Source organism: Arabidopsis thaliana, chromosome 2, assembly GCF_000001735.4.
Source record: "Arabidopsis thaliana chromosome 2, partial sequence".
Taxonomy (NCBI): domain Eukaryota; kingdom Viridiplantae; phylum Streptophyta; class Magnoliopsida; order Brassicales; family Brassicaceae; genus Arabidopsis; species Arabidopsis thaliana.
Genome location: NC_003071.7, coordinates 10,770,586 through 10,788,533, shown reverse-complemented (window position 1 = coordinate 10,788,533; position 17,948 = coordinate 10,770,586). Strand labels below are relative to the sequence as shown.

The 17,948-nt window shown below is 35.9% G+C and overlaps 6 protein-coding genes across 10 annotated transcripts; all 6 read left to right on the top strand.

Annotated features, from left to right (window-relative positions):
* Positions 1 to 298: 298 nt before the first annotated feature.
* AT2G25320 (TRAF-like family protein) lies at positions 299 to 6,912 on the top strand (the record flags this gene model as incomplete). 3 transcript variants are annotated; one of them, NM_001335989.1, is made up of 10 exons in its annotated part: positions 299 to 1,813; positions 1,969 to 2,433; positions 2,524 to 2,825; positions 2,994 to 3,707; positions 3,799 to 4,077; positions 4,222 to 4,383; positions 4,469 to 5,407; positions 5,511 to 5,726; positions 5,891 to 6,151; positions 6,245 to 6,912. In NM_001335989.1, 10 exons carry the CDS (start codon positions 466 to 468, stop codon positions 6,581 to 6,583), a joined length of 5,025 nt encoding a protein of 1,674 aa, NP_001324607.1. In that variant the 3' UTR covers positions 6,584 to 6,912. The 3 variants fall into 3 exon arrangements, with proteins under 3 accessions (NP_001324607.1, NP_001324608.1, NP_180104.3); NM_128089.3 differs by having other exon boundaries at positions 469 to 1,813; positions 6,245 to 6,683; NM_001335988.1 differs by having other exon boundaries at positions 4,469 to 5,726.
* Positions 6,913 to 8,124: 1,212 nt separating this feature from the next.
* AT2G25312 (ECA1 gametogenesis related family protein) lies at positions 8,125 to 8,460 on the top strand (the record flags this gene model as incomplete). The annotated part of the gene is made up of 1 exon (NM_001084488.1): positions 8,125 to 8,460. One exon carries the CDS (start codon positions 8,125 to 8,127, stop codon positions 8,458 to 8,460), a length of 336 nt encoding a protein of 111 aa, NP_001077957.1.
* An 809-nt stretch (positions 8,461 to 9,269) lies between these two features.
* Positions 9,270 to 11,466, top strand: AT2G25310 (ER membrane protein complex subunit-like protein (DUF2012)). Its single transcript, NM_128088.5, has 7 exons — positions 9,270 to 9,511; positions 9,702 to 9,748; positions 9,946 to 10,045; positions 10,288 to 10,351; positions 10,444 to 10,560; positions 10,663 to 10,771; positions 11,004 to 11,466. Exons 1-7 carry the CDS (start codon positions 9,411 to 9,413, stop codon positions 11,096 to 11,098), a joined length of 633 nt encoding a protein of 210 aa, NP_180103.2. The 5' UTR covers positions 9,270 to 9,410; the 3' UTR covers positions 11,099 to 11,466.
* Positions 11,467 to 13,531: 2,065 nt separating this feature from the next.
* Positions 13,532 to 14,033, top strand: AT2G25305 (Putative membrane lipoprotein). The gene is made up of 2 exons (NM_201802.2): positions 13,532 to 13,630; positions 13,735 to 14,033. The coding sequence occupies exons 1-2, from the start codon at positions 13,558 to 13,560 to the stop codon at positions 13,911 to 13,913; spliced, it is 252 nt and encodes an 83-aa protein (NP_973531.1). The 5' UTR covers positions 13,532 to 13,557; the 3' UTR covers positions 13,914 to 14,033.
* Positions 14,034 to 14,130: 97 nt separating this feature from the next.
* AT2G25300 (Galactosyltransferase family protein) lies at positions 14,131 to 16,949 on the top strand. 2 transcript variants are annotated; one of them, NM_128087.4, is made up of 12 exons: positions 14,131 to 14,514; positions 14,633 to 14,696; positions 14,780 to 14,829; positions 14,918 to 15,102; positions 15,187 to 15,247; positions 15,362 to 15,434; positions 15,570 to 15,693; positions 15,825 to 15,912; positions 16,003 to 16,053; positions 16,212 to 16,283; positions 16,402 to 16,514; positions 16,590 to 16,949. In NM_128087.4, the coding sequence occupies exons 1-12, from the start codon at positions 14,378 to 14,380 to the stop codon at positions 16,610 to 16,612; spliced, it is 1,041 nt and encodes a 346-aa protein (NP_180102.3). In that variant the 5' UTR covers positions 14,131 to 14,377; the 3' UTR covers positions 16,613 to 16,949. The 2 variants fall into 2 exon arrangements, with proteins under 2 accessions (NP_180102.3, NP_001324550.1); NM_001335987.1 differs by having other exon boundaries at positions 14,203 to 14,514; positions 14,773 to 14,829; positions 16,590 to 16,880.
* A 249-nt stretch (positions 16,950 to 17,198) lies between these two features.
* Positions 17,199 to 17,858, top strand: AT2G25297 (uncharacterized protein). 2 transcript variants are annotated; one of them, NM_001335986.1, is made up of 2 exons: positions 17,199 to 17,412; positions 17,510 to 17,852. In NM_001335986.1, the coding sequence occupies exons 1-2, from the start codon at positions 17,313 to 17,315 to the stop codon at positions 17,560 to 17,562; spliced, it is 153 nt and encodes a 50-aa protein (NP_001323651.1). In that variant the 5' UTR covers positions 17,199 to 17,312; the 3' UTR covers positions 17,563 to 17,852. The 2 variants fall into 2 exon arrangements, with proteins under 2 accessions (NP_001323651.1, NP_001323650.1); NM_001335985.1 differs by having other exon boundaries at positions 17,262 to 17,412; positions 17,482 to 17,858.
* Positions 17,859 to 17,948: the final 90 nt, after the last annotated feature.

The window sequence follows — 17,948 nt, the reverse complement described above, 5'->3', positions numbered from 1 at the left end:
GTTTTATAAAAAAACCATGAACTTATGACTCTATTGTTAACCACCATAAATAAATATGTTTGGTTTATTAAACAATGTATATCTCTTAGGAATGGATACTTCTAGATTTTGATATTTCTAATTTCTTACAAAATTTGTGAGATGAGATGATAACTACATCAAACTTTTTTCAGGTCTAAAAAATGAAATAAAGCATGAAATATGTTACCAAAAAAGGAATTTTATTTTTTGTGATAAAAGCATTTTGGACAACGAAAATCAAATTGAAAAGAAAATGAAACAAAAGGCATTGGGAGAAGTCGAGGAGGCGCATGTTAACACACCATGCGCACGTTAAATCCTGTCTTTGCCCTCTCTCTGTAGCGAAACAAAAAAAAGAAAATTGATCAACCTAGATAAAATAGCAGAAGAGAAGAAGCTGTGAGAGGAAAAAAAAAAAAATTGAAGACAAAAACCGCCATTGAAATGATGAAGCAAAGCTCATCGGAGGCAGTGTCATCGTCTTCTTCATCAGCCGCCGCGGACCAATCTCATCCCTCCGTTTCATCATCATCATCGGAGAAGCCTCTATCTTCCTCTTCGATTTCTCCAGCGGAGGATCTTCAGGTTGGATCGTCGAGAGATGGAAGCGGAGGTGCACAAGAGATCGTAGCCGTCGATCGTCCAGGAGAGTACTCGGCGTTGTGTAGATGGACGGTTGAGAGCTTCACACGTGTCAAAGCTAAGGCACTGTGGAGCAAGTACTTCGATGTAGGAGGATACGATTGTCGTCTCTTGGTTTATCCTAGAGGTGATTCTCAGGCTCTTCCTGGTTACATCAGCATCTATCTTCAGATCATGGACCCTAGAGGAACCACTTCGTCTCGTTGGGATTGTTTCGCTAGCTATCGTCTCTCTATCGTTAATCTTGTCGATGATTCTTTAACAATCCATAAGGATTCTTGGCATAGATTCTCTAGTAAGAAGAAATCTCATGGATGGTGTGATTTCACCTTGAACTCTAGCATTTTGGATCCTAAGATGGGTTTTTTGTTTAACAATGATTCGTTGCTTATCACTGCTGATATCTTGATTCTAAACGAGTCTGTGAGCTTTAGTCGTGATAATAACAATGAGGGGCAATCTTTGTATAAGGAAAATTCCATAGCTGGACCAATGCCGGATGTGTTGAGTGGGAAGTTCACTTGGAAGGTAAATAATTTTAGTTTGTTTAAGGATATGATAAAGACGCAGAAGATTATGAGCCCTGTTTTCCCAGCTGGGGAGTGTAATTTGAGGATCAGTGTGTACCAGAGTGTTGTTAATTCGCAAGAATATATATCAATGTGTTTGGAGAGTAAAGAGACTGAGAAGACTTTGGTTTCAGATAGGAGCTGTTGGTGTTTGTTTAGGATGTCAGCTTTGAATCAGAAGCCTGGTTGCACTCACATGCATAGGGATTCATATGGCAGGTTTGCTGCTGATAATAAGAGTGGGGACAATACGAGCTTGGGCTGGAATGATTACATGAAAATGTCTGAGTTTGTGAACCCGGAAGCTGGGTTTTTACTCGATGATATGGCTGTCTTTAGCACTTCGTTTCATGTTATTAAAGAGTTCAGTAGCTTTACTAAGAATGGTGGGTTGATTGGGGGAAGGAATGGGGCTGGAGCTAGGAAGTCAGATGGACACATGGGAAAATTCACTTGGAGAATTGAAAATTTCACAAGGTTAAAGGATCTTCTAAAGAAGAGGAAGATAACAGGTCTTTGCATCAAAAGTAAGAGGTTTCAAATTGGGAACCGGGATTGTCGACTTATTGTTTATCCCCGAGGTATGTAAGTGTACTAGATTATCTGTTTTATACGGTAGACATGGAACCAACAATCTCCTTTTCAATATTCTGTTTTTCCTTCCTATGAGCTGTCTGATTGCTGCATTTGTAGTGTTGAATGTCTGAACTGATGGTCTTACTCTTAATGGCCTCAGGGCAGTCCCAGCCACCATGCCATCTTTCAGTATTTCTTGAAGTGACAGATTCACGAAGCTCAAGTGATTGGAGCTGTTTTGTTAGCCACCGACTATCAGTTGTGAACCAGAGATTGGAGGAGAAGTCGGTGACAAAAGAATCTCAGAATCGCTACTCGAAAGCTGCAAAGGATTGGGGTTGGCGTGAGTTTGTGACACTTACTAGTTTGTTTGATCAAGACTCTGGCTTTCTTGTTCAAGACACTGTTGTTTTCTCCGCTGAGGTTCTTATTTTGAAAGAGACATCTGCTACAAAAGAGTATGTGGAGGCAGACTCAACTAATTCAGTTTCTCCGACTGATAACAGCGTCAAAAAAAGTTCATTTACTTGGAAAGTGGAAAATTTCTTAGCCTTCAAAGAGATAATGGAAACACGAAAGATTTTTAGCAAATTCTTTCAGGCTGGTGGATGTGAACTCCGGATTGGTGAGTGGTTAGATTTTTTCCATATCTCTAATCCTGGATTATTAATGTTTATGATCTCCAATTGCTTAATGTGTGCCTCGTATAATGCAGGTGTATATGAGTCCTTTGACACCATATGCATATATTTAGAGAGTGATCAATCTGCGGGTACAGATGTGGACAATAATTTCTGGGTTAAGTACAAGATGGGTATTCTGAACCAAAAGAATCCGGCCAAAAGTGTGTGGAAGGAGTCATCTATATGTACCAAGACATGGAATAATTCCGTTCTACAGTTTATGAAGGTGTCTGACATGTTGGAGGCTGATGCTGGGTTTCTTGTGCGTGACACAGTTGTGTTTGTGTGTGAAATATTGGATTGTTGTCCTTGGTTTGAGTTTTCAGACCTAGAGGTTAGTTTATACTTTATTTATTCAATAACAAGATAATAAAAACTCTTCAATTGTGTATATATTTTCTGCATCGTGGAGTTTTTCCTTTCTTTCTTGCACACTTGGAAACCTTTTATGTTATTGAAATCTTACATTATGGATTCTACGTTTCTTCTATTCGTCTGCCAGGTACTGGCTTCAGATGATGACCAAGATGCCTTAACCACTGATCCTGATGAAATTATTGATTCTGAGGAAAGTGAGGGCATAAGCGGAGATGAGGAAGACACATTTCGAGATTTTCTTTCCCGAGCTGGATTCCATCTCACGTTTGGGGAGAATCCTTCACAACCACAAGTTACTCTCCGTGAGAAGCTTCTAATGGATGCGGGTGCAATTGCTGGGTTTCTTACTGGCTTGCGTGTATATCTTGATGACCCAACTAAAGTAAAGCGTTTACTTCTTCCGACTAAAATATCTTGTAATGATAGAAGCAAGCTAATAAAGAGTGATGAATCTTCCCCTAGCCTAATGAATTTGCTGATGGGTGTTAAAGTTCTACAGCAAGCCATTATTGATTTACTTCTAGATATTATGGTTGAGTGTTGCCAACCTTCAGAGGAAGGCTCTCACTCTGAGCCGTCTTTATTATCCCCAAAGACAGATGGTTGCGTGGCTGCAACTTCATCGGAGTCAACAAGGGAACGAGGAGCAGCAGAACCTTCGCAACATCTTGTTGACGAAAGATTTAAATCTGATACAGATGCTACCCTCAGTACCTCAGCTGTACCAAGCTCAGAGATGAATGGGATCGATTTGCTTGAGAAAGCCCTTGCAATAGAGCCTATGTCTCCTCCTACCACATCTGCTGGGCAATCTTCTGATGCTTCAGTCCAATCAAAGGTGGGGCTCTCATACTGCTTAAATCTATCTACCAGCGTTTTGTTTTGCTCCGTTGTTTTTCTGACCATCTGGTTAAATTTTTGGTCTTTAGACAAAATGGCCGGAACAGTCTGAGGAGCTATTGGGACTGATTGTGAATTCACTTAAAACCCTTGATGCGGCTGTTCCACAAGGTTGTCCAGAGCCTAGACGACGACCACACTCTGCTCAAAAGATTGCTCTTGTTTTAGACAGAGCACCCAAACATTTGCAACCAGATTTAGTTAGTCTGGTTCCCAAATTGGTTGAGCATTCAGAGCACCCACTGGCTGCTTTAGCACTTATAGAACGGCTTCAAAAGCCTGAAGCTGAACCAGCGTTGCGTGAACCAGTAAGTAATCTCTCTATAGCGTTTCCTTCCCTTGTTGTACTTTGTTTTGTGTGTTGGAGGCTTAGAATTCATGAGAGAGTGTAAGGTCATATCATGACCAGAAGTTTAAACATTCCCTTCATCTGGCGTTTTTCTGTGGCACAGGTATACAATGCTCTTAGCCAGTTAGAATGCGACAGTGAAGTGTGGGAGGACATTCTATCTCAGTCTTTTGAGCTTTTGAGCGACTTAAATGAGGAATCTCTTGTGGCGGCCATTCATTTCACATTTAAGACTGCCTCCCAGTGCCAACACCTACCTGAAGCCGTAAGCATTCATGTCTCAATTTTTATTCTTTGTTTAGAGTTAATATTTTCGAAATTACGGCTAACCTAAGATTTTCCTTATACAGGTAAATGCAGTCCGTGAACGGCTTAAAAGTCTGGGTGCTGATGTGTCTCTTTGTGTCCTTGACTATTTGAGTAAAACCGTACACAGTTGGCCTGGTATTGCCGAAATGATACTTAGGGATATCAACACTGACGACAGTGTAGGTGCCAATTTTGCAACATTACCCTGCGGGCCTTTTCTGATTGGTGAAAATGAGACTGCCTCCGAAATGGCGGATTTGATGGAAGAACATATATTCTATGCAAATAGGCAGTTTTTTGATGTCTACATTCTGCTGGAAATGTTGTCCATATCGTGCCTAGCTGAAGAGGCATCTCAAACATTTGAAAGAGCTGTTGCTCGTGGAGCCATTGTTGCTCAGGCTGTTGCCATGGTCCTTGAAAAACAACGTGTTCAGAGCCCAAATCTGAATGCTACAAGTGGGGATGCTTCTCTTAAGCATCAAGATCCTGTATTGGAGGGAGAAGCCAGTGAGCAACCAGCCACTGGAGGGACTGAGTTCAGGATAATCCTTAATCTTGCTGAGACATTAACTCATTCTAGAGATCCTCAAGTGAGGGGATTTGTGAAAATGCTATACACAATATTATTCAAGTGGTTTCCGGATCAGCCCTTTAGGGTTCAAATACTGAGGAGACTCGTAGACAGATTCACCAGCCCTACGAGTAGCAGCCACGATTTAGACTTAGAGTTGGAGATTCTAGCTATTCTGATTTTTCAGGAGCAAGAGGTTGCGAGACCTGTTTTAGCCATGCTGAAGAAGGTTGTGGAACATGCAAATATTGACAGGGCGGCCCTGTGGCACCAATTGCGTGCAAACAAGGAAGAACTTGTCCGGTTGAAGGAAGAAAAGAAGATAGAGATTCAATCTATGACAAAGGAGAAATCTAGCATCACCCAAAAATTAAGTGAATCTGAGGCTGCAAATACCCGTCTTAAGGTATGTGCTTACCTTCATATAATCTGCTCCAAGAGTGATGATGCTGAAGGTTATTGGTGTTCTGTGATCATATTGCTTGCTAATACTGTGTATCAAATGGCAGTCTGAAATGAAAGCTGAGGCGGACCGGTTTTCTCGAGAAAAGAAGGATCTGGTAGAACAGTTTAGGGATGTGGAGAGTCAGCTGGAATGGATCCGATCAGAACGTCAAGATGAGATAGATAAGCTCTCGTCTGAAAAGAAAACTCTTTTGGATCGCCTTCACGAAGCAGAGACGCAACTTGCTTTGCAAAAAACCCGAAAGCGTGATGAACTCAAGGTACAGACTTGAAATAAAATATGGAGTAAATGTTTGCAGAAAATGAATAACGATCAGATCTTTATATTACAGTTATTGTGCCTTGTATCGTTTACTCTATTCCATTTGTCCAAATTGTATTGCTCACTTAACAAGTGATGCCGTTTTCTTTGTGAATGATACAGAAGGTAGGAAAAGAGAAAAATGCTCTAACCGAGAAGCTAAAGGTAACAGAGGCAGCTCGGAAAAGATTTGAAGAAGAGTTGAAACGGTATGCCACTGAGAATGTAACTCGGGAGGAATTACGCAAGTCACTTGAGGATCAAATCAGGCAATTGACACAGACAGTAGGACAGACAAAAGAAGAGAAACGAGAGAAAGAAGATCAGATTGCTCGGTGTGAAGCTTACATTGATGGAATGGAATCCAAACTCCAAGCTTGCCAGGTTTGATAATATAATTTTTTCTTTTCTTATTCTGCTTTTCTTTTAGAAGTTTAGAACTCACTTAAACTCGTATGCTGTGATTTTTTTCAACAGCAATACATCCACACACTAGAATCCTCGCTCCGAGAGGAGATTTCAAGACATGCGCCTCTGTACGGTGCCAATTTAGAGTCTCTATCGATGAAGGAACTGGATACAATAGCTCGTATCCATGAGGAAGGGCTAAGACAGATCCATGCCCTTCAACAACGTAAGGGCCATACATTATCACACGGTCTCCCTCAGGGTCACACACTTTACCCGACTACACCGCCTCAGCTTCCACCAATGGCAATCGGTTTGCCACCTCAGCTTATACCTAATGGTTCAGGGGTTCACTCAAACGGTCATATCAACGGTTCGGTCAGGCCTTGGTTTAGTCACCACACCTAAAAAAATACATCTTTTTTTTCATAGGAAGACTACACAAAAGAATGATGGTCTCTTGAGTTTGTGAGGTAAATCAATCAATCGATCAACATCATCAATGTTTAATTTTCCATATATATTTATTTTTCTCTGAGATTTTCCGAGGGGTTTTTGGCTGCTAGAACCATTGGGGGGTCAAAGTAGAAGATTAATAAAAATAGAGGGGATACAGATGCACAAATTTCATTGTGAAAGAAAAAAAGAAATGTTGTAAAAGGCTAAAAAGCTGTTATGTCGAATGGAACTAACAGTTGCAAAGAGTACCTTAATGCATCTTCTATTTTTGGCTCATGTCTCTCATAATTCGGGTATAAGCTACAAGCTTGGTAGGGTTGATTCTCAAGAAATTAGGTGCAGACTAATATCTTCTTAATTCGCAGACTAGCATTTCTTGAAAATTGCAAAAAGAACTAACACATTTTTATATAAGAAATCACTTATTTATCAATAGGTAGATATATAGAAGGGATTTTAGTCACTTCTACCATATCCTTGGAAAAAGGTTTACTTTGTACCACATTCAATAATTGCTTTTTGAAAGTACCACATTTAGTGGAATTGTGGTAGTTTTGTGACTATTTTACCATCAGCAAATATACATGTTTAAGTTAGATTAGCTAGACAAAAGTGATGATGGTGGAAGAATTGCATTTGATGCATCCATTCAAATTATGTTTAAAATAAATACAAAGAAATATAAGAATAATTCTCCTCATGGTCGTAAGAGTACCCCAAAACTGTAAACCGTAGAGAAGGTTTGCTTAATAAGGGGCAAGAGATTGAGTAAGAGTTGAGTGGATTTTATTGATCGTTGGACTAATACAAAGTTATTAGTTAACGTTAATATAGATTCACATACACTAGCTATACATGATCATCATGATCACAATCATTAGCTTTTTTTTCGTCTATTCACCACCTCACAATTTTGTGATTTGTTTCACTTGGGTTTAAATGGGGCTTAATCATAATGTTAAAACAAAATTGCCTAATAACATTGGAGTGGAATGTTACATATTAGTTATTTATTTGTTTATCATTTTGTTAGAATATTTTTCGGTTTTATTGAAAATAATATATAAGATATATTTTCTTATTATTAAAAACATATATTTTCAAAATATAATCTTCGATAAAATTGTAATAAATTTTTTTAAAAAGAAAAGGATTTTTTTTTTTTTTGTAAAAGTATGTAAATGGAATATATAGTTACCCTTAGTATACATAAAATTGTCAAAAATGGTTAACGCAATACTTCTGACCAAAAAAAGAAATTGATTCATTACATTGTATTTCTATTTTTATTTAGTAAATACATTGTATTCTTTTTCTCAGGAACATACAATTTTTGAAGGCAACTATCACATGCATGTACACAATCTTTTTTAAAAAGCAATATATATCGTTTAGCAAGAAGTTTTATAACCATAAATGTATATAAATACTATAAACAATGTAGCAGTACCGATCACAATATAAAATACAAGTTTTACAAACATTTAATAATGGGTGAGAGCATACAAAGAGTGTGTGCGTCTATCTTAACGGTGATGGTTGTGATGTTATCACTTCTTGAAGATACTAAAGGTAATAATGATTTTGCAATGGCTCCAATTTCAGAGAATGGGTTGCTACCAAATCCAATGGCTTGTGTGAAAGATGCAGGAAAAATTCCAGATTGTGTAGAGGCAATGAAACAAGGTTATTTAAAAGATATAACAAAAGAGTGTTGCTTTATTCTACTTAGTCTTCCCGAAGATTGTTTTGGGATTCTATTTCCTATGCGTTTATACTATCGTATCGTACTTAAGGTTACATGCAAATTATTAGGCATTTTTTAATCACAATTTTTTCAATCATTAGATATTTCTTTTCATGTAACGGTAATTTATTATTAAGATTTATAATAAAATCATCGTTCTTTTAGTGATTTATTAATTATTACCTAAATGATTATACTATAAGTAAGAAATAATATGTGTTGGCTATACTAACTAAAAATTGGACTAGTGATTGTGAGGCCCTTAGTGAGTAGATTAACGAGAAAATGATATTTTCATGCATATACAATTTACAAAGCGTGTTTTCCTACTTTTACAAACACATATGATCAATTCATACCCAAACTACACAAAATTCAAGTTATATATCATTCTAATTTATTAGTCAACCATTACGGTTGCTCAGTCTGCTAACATGTATCTCATGATGTTGCTTAAAACGACATCGTTTTGTTTGTTAGAGCTGAAATTTTATAAACTGTATTTGGTTGACTAACATTCATTAATTATGATTCTAAATTATGTTCTAAATGTGAGTTTGGGTATAAAATTCAAATATTTGTGTAATTTCGATATGAATTATCTTAAGTGTTTGTACATATAAAAAAAAAACACATTTTACAAATTATACATGTAAGAAAATACACTTTACAAATTACACAGGTATGAAAATTATACACTTAATATAGAACAACAACAATTTTGGGGTGAAAATGTAGACTGTCTAAGTGCAAATTGGATCGCATTTTAGCAAACGAAACTAAGTATATAGAATTGTAGATTCCGGTTTAGAGACGAAAAAAAAAAAATCCGGTTTAGAACATCGACCAAATAGGGTTAAGTTAACTGAACTTTTCAGGGTAAAAAAAGTAAAATAAAATAAAATTAAACCAGTACCTTCTCAGTTATCCAGAAGGTTTTGATTTGGTTTTCCTTAACATCCTTCGTCGCCGGAATTTGACGACTAATATCAGACTTCATCAGCTTACGTCGATCTACGTACGACGGCTATGACGATGACGTCGATCATCAGATCCAGTCCTACTCTCGCTTTCATCGTCTTACAGATTTGCTTCATCTTCTTTGCTTCCACTTTCCCTTGCTCTTCTGGGTAAGTAAATCGTTCTCTGTCTTTGATTTCTCTGCTAAATCATCTCAATTATCTAGTCGATGCAATTTCCTGCGAATTTCTTCTGTTGATAATTTGTCTCAATTTGATGATTTAGTTGCTTGCCGAGTTCAGTACTTTGATTTTTTGGAGATCCGAGAATTTATTTCTCTTTGTGTGGTTTATTGTGCAGGTCTGAGGATAGTTACACCATTACTGGTAGAGTCAAGATTCCACCAAGTAGGTTTTAACTTTTCCCTTCTTCTCTCTTTGGGATCTTCCCAAAGATTACTTTACCTTTACGGTTCCAACAATCAGTTCCTAATCTAAAAAGTGATGTGTAGTCTGTTTTGATGTTTTGAATGATGAAATTTGACTGCTTCATGTTTATTCTGAATGTTAAACTCTGTTGAACTGATCTACAAGTTATTTCGTAGGCAACGTGATTGGTCACATAGCAAAGTTCTCAAATGTCAAAGTTATACTCAATGGTGGACAGAAGATTACGTTTCTCAGGCCTGATGGATACTTTACTTTGTATCCTTTTGATCCTTCTGTTATTAAAGTTTCTTTTGAGTATATTATTACTCACAGTAGCTGATGATTGGTTTCTTACTTGCCTTTGATATATGCCAAAAGAAATCATGTTCAGTATTGGCTTGTTATAAATGTTGCTAGAAATAGATCAGGAGAACTAAATACCTTTATGGTTTCATGAAAAGAAGAGTAGTGGAGATGATTCTTACTTTTTGCGGTCCTTGACTAATTGGTTTGTAAAGTCATGAAGTGCCTGCTGGGACTCATTTGATTGAAGTATCAGCAATGGGTTACTTCTTTTCTCCGGTAAGTTTTTATGTGTTGCTATTAATGGTTTCCAAAACTGCAGTTTTGTAAGAATGTGTTGCTCATGCAATGATGGATAACCAAATTCTTAGGTACGAGTAGATGTTAGTGCTCGGCATCGTGGCAAGGTTCAAGCAACACTAACAGAAACCAGGAGGAGTCTTACTGAGCTGGTTTTGGAGCCATTGAAGGAAGAGCAATATTATGAGGTGAGACTTCACATGACTCTTTTCATTATTTGTTTTGCATGTGCTTCTACACATCTGTTTTTTTCTTTCTTTAATCTGATTTGGTCATGTAAAATACTACAGATTCGAGAGCCTTTCAACATTATGTCGATCGTGAAAAGTCCAATGGGTCTCATGGTGGGATTCATGGTCGTTGTTGTGTTCCTAATGCCCAAATTAATGGAAAACATAGGTACGCTTCTATTACCCTCGAAATGTAGGAGTTCACTATGAGCCAACAGATTCATCTTCCGTGTTTTACTTGTAAACAATTCGACTATGGATTTGATGGACATTTGATGTTCCTTATCACATTTCACCAATCTAGGAGCTTTTAGAGCTCTTGAACTGGTTGGTGGATTGCAAGTTAAGAAGAGTTAGTCATCGTTTGCTGATGAACACACCTAAAATGTTTTCGTAAACAGATCCAGAGGAGATGAAGCAAGCACAAGAGGAAATGAGGAGACAAGGCGTGCCTTCGCTCACAAGCTTGTTACCAGGCGCTGGGGCTAGCCGCTAAGAGTTCCTCGGTTAACTCAATGTATCACAAAAGGAATGAAGAGAGATTTCTCAGTGATCTGAGTGAGTTTGGTTGTTCATCTGCAAGTGATGATTTATTAAAGTTCTCCTTTTGAGTATCTGATATGTATAGTCAACTTGTTTCTAAAACCAGAAATGGTCATCTTATTGTTTGTCCTCGACGTCAACTTGTGCTTATGATATGTAACATTATTTTATTTTTTTATTTTGGCTTTGAAATATTAAACTTGGGAACAAGGAGAGCTCGTTTGGTATCTTTCTAATCGGGTGTAACATCATGTTTCATCTATATAGAAAAAGTTTTATACATTCTCACTTTTAACATTTTGATACTATTATAAATATTTTGGATGATTTCATTTTTTCATCATAACTCTTCATTCGTTTTACTTATAACTATTTTGCATCCTTCTATTTATTAATTGGAGGATTGTGTCTCTTAATCATTACTTTTTGTATTGTATTCGCATAATCTTTCATTACAAATGGGTTGCATTACTTGAGTTTTGTCCATTTATCATAATTCTTCATGATACATATAATAACAATAGAACCTCTTATTTTATAAAAAATCATGTCTTGTACATTTTTTCACCTCTATGCAAATTTTAATATCAGTTGCTCGTGGATAAATCCTCATAGGTAGATGTGTCGAACGGCCGGCCCGCTTTAATCTGGATCGGCCTGCAATAGGCATCTGTTTTTGTAAGATTGCAACGGGCTGGCCCGCTAAGATTACGATTGACGAATTTAATGCATTTATTGTATTCTTAAATATGTAAAAATGTTTGAGGAATAGACAATTTAATACATTCTTTCTTATAAAAATAAAAATCCGAATAAATGTGTTTTGCAGTTCTGAACATTTGTGTCTTGTTATCGCAACTTTACATTAATTTTTTTTTTAAACTAAAAATATTATTTTTCTTGTTATTTTTTTAGAACGTTGCAATCCGAATAAATGTCTTCTACAGTTGCATCTTTTTATCTTAGCTCTTCATAAATGATTGAAAGTATTTAGTTAAATCATTGCAACAATTTTTTTATTTTACGAACAATTGTAATTTTTGGTTTGTTTTATATAATGTTATAAAAGTATATTATTTTAAACAAAAACAGTATTTTACGGTAGTATTTTTTTTTAAGTTGCAGTAACAATAAATGTCCTCTATGGTTTCGTCTTTTAATCGTAACTTTTCATAAACGGCTGAAATTTTTAGTTGAACCATTGCAACACTAGGTTTATTCACAAACATATGCAACTTTATTATATGATGAGAAAAAAAGAAATGATCGAGCAGGATCAATAAGATAAAGTCCTAATTCAAATGAGCATGAAAAGAAAATGGAAAGGTGTTGTAGTGATAGACTCACATGAGGGAAGATACGGGAAGACTTTAAGGTAAGGTCAAAGTCTTATTTAGGATACGTACATATATATTGCTAGAATTGATTTCGTTAAAAATTACATAAATAGAGGTTGGTTTCAGAGATAATCTGTTAATAGTTCATGTAATTTGAAAAATCATTAACAATTTTAGAACTCATGATTATTCAATCTGTTTTAAGATTTCACATGAGCCTAAAACTCCATCAAGGCATGAATCTTCGGAGTTCAAGAGGCTTATTTGTAAAAACGTCAATAACGTTTGGCCATTATCTCAATTATCTCAAACTTTTCTAATCTACTTGTTGGAGTACGAGGATGAAGTTAAATCTACGTGGGGTTAGGGTATCCCATTATCTCAAACTTTTCTGTAAGTTCAATACATGTGATATAAATGTGATGCATTTAATATAATATAGCAACTGATTATTCACAAGATCAGATCTCTATAAAAAGCTTTAAAAAAAACTTATAGAAAAGTTTGCAGGTCGTTCAAGACATAAGAGAGGCAAAACATCTTACTTGCAGGCACAAAGCTTTAATTTCTATAGATCTAATGGAAGGGAAGCTTTAACCCGTCACATGAAAAGCCTAGATCTATTCTTAGAATTTAAAAACATTCATGAATGTGATCATACAAACTATTCGAAGATGCATATTCTTTTTTTGGACAAAATTCAAAGATACACATAAGAGTTATATAGCATATAAAATTCGACTTCATATGTTTGATCTATATTTTTCTACAAGTTAAGGGTAAACTTACAAAAAAATATTATTTTGATTTTTTTTTTCTTTGTAGAAAACTCTTTTAATGACTGCCGGGTATTCTTAACTATAGATTTTCTTAAAAGGATTGAAGTTTTTGACCAAACAAATGATTTCCTTTTAAAATTTATATTTTTTGAGTCAAAGATTTAACTTTTCAGTCAAATATTTATGAAAGTATTTATGGCTATGAAAAATTTAAAATTATATATATAGATCATTTCATACTCGATTAATGGACATCAAATTATATCTTAGAAAACATACAATATTGGTTTGTAAAAATGGGTTCCTCCAAATTGATGGTTACATGCATTGTCGTTGCTATGCTGACCATTTCGTGTGACATTCTCTCTGGTATAGGTTATTATTGATATATATACATATTTTACTATAAGATAACGAATTTTTTATCCTTCTTGAAAAGAAGATTCATATTTTTTTTCTTTCATGATTGATAGTTGAAATGGGAATTAGCGTACAAGCTTTACCTCCGACTTGTGGACCAGATTGTACTGGAAGATTCATGAATCAAGACTGCTCTAAATATTGTGCAGCTTTATCTTATAAACATGGTGTTTGCATTCTATTCCGAGGACTTCCTCCAAGAACTTCTACATTACGTTGTTGTTGTGGGTAAATGAAATAATAATTATTCATGCTCTTCATAATGTACGGTTAAGTTTTTTTTTCCTTTAACTATAATACAGATTTTATTTTTCAATGGGAAGACCATACATAAAATCCATACTTATTAAAATGGCTTAGTCAACTTAAAGGTTTCGTTTGGCCAACCTAGCTTGGGCTATACAGTATTACAACCAGACCAAAACCTAACCCTCTGGTCTAACCAGCGAGTCTCTTTATAGATAGAGATATTAAAAAAAACAAATTGGCAGAAATTAAATTCCCCCTATGTCTATGATCAGTTTATGAACTTGGCCATAGTAACCGATCTCGGAAGCAAATCCAACACAGAGAAACCGAAGAAGAAGAAGTACAAATACAGAGTCAAATGCTCCTTCTTCATTTCGATTCTCTTCCAGTTTTTGCCCTCAGATTTTGAATCTTCTCTTCTCTCACTCTTCTATCTCGTGGATTGAGATGGAGAGCTTACCCACGACGGTTCCCTCCAAATCAGAACGACGAGCTCGTTCCTCCAAGTTTTCTCAGAGTTCCTCTAAGCCTTCGGTTATAATGGCTTTCTTCTCTTGCGTCGCTTGGCTCTACGTCGCTGGCAGGTACCTTTGCTTCGTTTTTCCCCATTGATAATCGAATCTCCAATGACTCTAGATTAGTTCTTAGAATTCGATTTTCAAATATTCTGGTGTCGTAATTGAACATTTTTCTTGTGATTAGGTTATGGCAAGATGCAGAGAATAGAGTGGTACTCAATAATATACTTAAGAAGAGTTATGATCAGGTTTGGGCCATTTCTTTTGCTCTACTGAAATGTTGTTTGTTTCTTAATTCCTTATCAATTGATAATGTTCTTGGAGGGTGTAGAAGCCTAAGGTTCTTACGGTGGATGACAAGCTTATGGTCCTAGGATGCAAGTAAGTTGGTTTTGGTTGATTGTGTAAGATGCATTGTGGTTTATGTTGTGTGCTTGTAATAATAGATTATGTACTCGTTGTTTATTAGAGATCTTGAGAGGAGAATTGTTGAAACTGAAATGGAGTTGACTCTGGCTAAGAGTCAAGGCTATCTTAAGAACTTAAAAAGTGGTTCGTCTTCAGGGAAGAAATTACTTGCTGTGATTGGAGTGTATTCAGGCTTTGGTAGTCATCTGAGGCGTAATACATTTCGAGGGTCTTATATGCCACAAGGTAGATCATGCTGTGATTGACCATTGAAACCGTTTTTTTTTCAATGTTAGCATTTGGTATGGTTACTAACTTTTTGTTCTAAAGGTGATGCTTTGAGGAAACTTGAGGAAAGAGGAATTGTCATACGTTTTGTGATTGGTCGAAGGTTTGTCCACTAATTTTATCTTTGTTTGTTTATACGTATCAAGCTTTTCATCTTTTCGTGCTCGTTATCACCCTATGGACTATAGTACTTATGTTCTTGTTTCAAGAATTCCAGTCCAAATCGAGGTGATAGCTTAGATCGAAAAATCGACGAGGAAAATCAAGCAAGAAAAGATTTTTTGATTCTTGTAAGTAAACAATATCAAAAGCTTTAGCATCCTTTAGTAGCCTGCTTGATATTTGCTTCTTCTACTTAGTTTTGCACACACAGTTTTCCTCATTGATGTACCTTCTAATATCTTCTGGCACTACTGCTTTTTCAGGAGAATCATGAGGAGGCCCAAGAAGAGCTAGCCAAGAAAGTGAAGTTCTTCTTTAGTGCTGCTGTTCAAAACTGGGATGCAGAGTTTTACATCAAAGTTGATGACAATATTGACTTAGATCTTGGTAAAGACTTCCTCTTTTATTTCCTATCTGTAAAGTTATGTTTGGTCCTACCCTGCATCAGCAATTTATGTTAAATTATCTTGGGTTCAATCTCACATCACCAATTCTATTTGTGTGATTCAAACTGATAGAGGGGTTGATTGGCCTTCTTGAAAGTCGGCGTGGTCAAGATGCTGCTTACATTGGGTGTATGAAGTCTGGTGAAGTGGTTGCTGAAGAGTTCGTATCATACTCAACTTTCATAAATTTGTGTCTTTGACAGTATAGCAAACTAATATATTTCCATCTACATGGGTCTTTGTGTTTCAGGGGAGGGAAATGGTATGAGCCAGAATGGTGGAAATTTGGGGACGAAAAATCGTAAGTGATAGCAAATGTTATATACTTAAAAGGAACTTCGGTGAAATAAAAATCTTCTTCGATATTAAGCTCAGTGGTTGAAACTTATGTTTACTTCACATGATTGGAACCTTTAAACAGTTATGCTGTAACTCATAGTATTTCTTCATTATATTTAGGTACTTCCGTCATGCAGCTGGTTCGCTGTTAATACTATCCAAAACTTTGGCTCAGTATGTAAACATAAACAGGTTAGGCTCACGTTCTTACTAATTTGGCAGAAGTTAATATAGAAAAGTATGTCATCGGCATTTCCATGTCTGGTTAACACTCATCACATATTCTCTTGTCTGGTATATATAATTGCAGTGGATCATTGAAGACATATGCATTTGATGATACCTCTATAGGATCTTGGATGATTGGTGTTCAGGCAACTTATATAGACGACAATCGCCTTTGCTGCAGCAGCATCAGACAAGGTTTATAATCTTCAATACGAATTGACTAAATATATGTATCTATTTGAATCTGAGTATTATTGTTTACTTTTACAGACAAGGTGTGTTCTGTGGCTTGAGCAAAGCAGTCTCTTCCAACAAAACACTCGTATATTCATAGCGCTTCTGAGGCAGGTTCTTGGACTGTTAAGATTTTAGAATCAGTTTATCAGTAGCCAATTACGTATAATATAGGGCATACTCATGAAGTTTAGTCAGCCTAGCTGTGAAAAAACAAAACTTCCAAGTTATTATTGACCAAATATAGTAAGTTATTACTGACCAAATTCAGTCCCGGCTTCGAACTATAAGTTTTGAGTGATGGAGTAATTTACTTGGAACTTTTAATGATAAATACTCAATACTTTTTCTTACTCTCTGGTTTCGTCGCTTCTGATTATTGCCAAACTCACGGCAGTCTTGTGATTACATATAAATATATAATGATTGAGGTCTTTGGCCGGAGATAGCGGTTCGCACCTCAAACCACTGCCAACTCTAAGCTAAGTGCCTCAGTGCCTGAGCTTTTCTCTCTGAGTAGGCCAAAAGTATATTATAAAAAATCTTGATAACAATGGTCAACAATGGCAACAAAGAAAGTTTCTCATGTATGTCTACGTCGAAGACCTCTTCTTAGTTATACTCGGTCAGACTTTATAATTTTCCTACGCTGCTTCTCTCTAAACATCACGTATAAAATATGAATTGATATAAATACACATATGCATGCGTAGAAACTTTGTAACCTACTCCAACAACACAAATTAAGATCGAAATAAAATGAAGGGAAGCTTGTGGTTGATTGCTTTGTTTTTGGTTCTCTCTTTCGCGATTTCATCTTGTGCATCTTCAACTTGGCCATACCAAATCCGCAAACTTTGTAAGTAGAAACAATATATATATATATATATATATATATATATATATATTTTTTTTTTTCTTTTTGTAGGACTAATTAACGTCGATTTATCCAACAGTGGAAATAAGAACACCGCCAAGTGGTTCAAGACCAGCACCCCAATTTCATTAGCTAGCGGCAAAGAGGAGCTTTAGAGTTTCCGTCGTCTATGTATATGGGTCGTGGTGGTTGAATGCACCGATTTGTACATGATGTTAATTATTTTATAGTTTATGGAAGAAACATAAACCAGGGAATAATGAACAAAAAAATGTATTTTAATTAATAGATTCCTACATAAATGAGCCACGAATAAAACTATTAGAAGTTATAGATTTTTACGTTACAAAGATAATTAGATTCATATATGCATGGGATCATGATTTTTGAAATAATTTCAGTTATGGGAAAGAAAGATGCACGTATATCTTCTAAAATTTGTGTGTATTAGTTTCTAAAATCTTGCAACGAACATATAAAAAAAAAAATTGAAACTTCTAATTTTATATAAGCAATTC

What these genes read in the sequence shown, in the direction of transcription:
- AT2G25310 (NM_128088.5), top strand. Translation starts at nt 9,411, where the DNA reads ATGACGATGACGTCGATCATCAGATCCAGTCCTACTCTCGCTTTCATC. An exon ending in CCTGATGGATACTTTACTTT is followed by an intron (nt 10,046 to 10,287) that starts GTATCCTTTTGA and finishes TGGTTTGTAAAG; the next exon opens with TCATGAAGTGCCTGCTGGGA. An exon ending in CAAATTAATGGAAAACATAG is followed by an intron (nt 10,772 to 11,003) that starts GTACGCTTCTAT and finishes TTTCGTAAACAG; the next exon opens with ATCCAGAGGAGATGAAGCAA.
- AT2G25305 (NM_201802.2), top strand. Translation starts at nt 13,558, where the DNA reads ATGGGTTCCTCCAAATTGATGGTTACATGCATTGTCGTTGCTATGCTG. An exon ending in TTCGTGTGACATTCTCTCTG is followed by an intron (nt 13,631 to 13,734) that starts GTATAGGTTATT and finishes CATGATTGATAG; the next exon opens with TTGAAATGGGAATTAGCGTA.
- AT2G25300 (NM_128087.4), top strand. Translation starts at nt 14,378, where the DNA reads ATGGAGAGCTTACCCACGACGGTTCCCTCCAAATCAGAACGACGAGCT. An exon ending in TGGCTCTACGTCGCTGGCAG is followed by an intron (nt 14,515 to 14,632) that starts GTACCTTTGCTT and finishes TCTTGTGATTAG; the next exon opens with GTTATGGCAAGATGCAGAGA. An exon ending in GAAAAGATTTTTTGATTCTT is followed by an intron (nt 15,435 to 15,569) that starts GTAAGTAAACAA and finishes CTGCTTTTTCAG; the next exon opens with GAGAATCATGAGGAGGCCCA.
- AT2G25297 (NM_001335986.1), top strand. Translation starts at nt 17,313, where the DNA reads ATGAAGGGAAGCTTGTGGTTGATTGCTTTGTTTTTGGTTCTCTCTTTC. An exon ending in ATACCAAATCCGCAAACTTT is followed by an intron (nt 17,413 to 17,509) that starts GTAAGTAGAAAC and finishes TTTATCCAACAG; the next exon opens with TGGAAATAAGAACACCGCCA.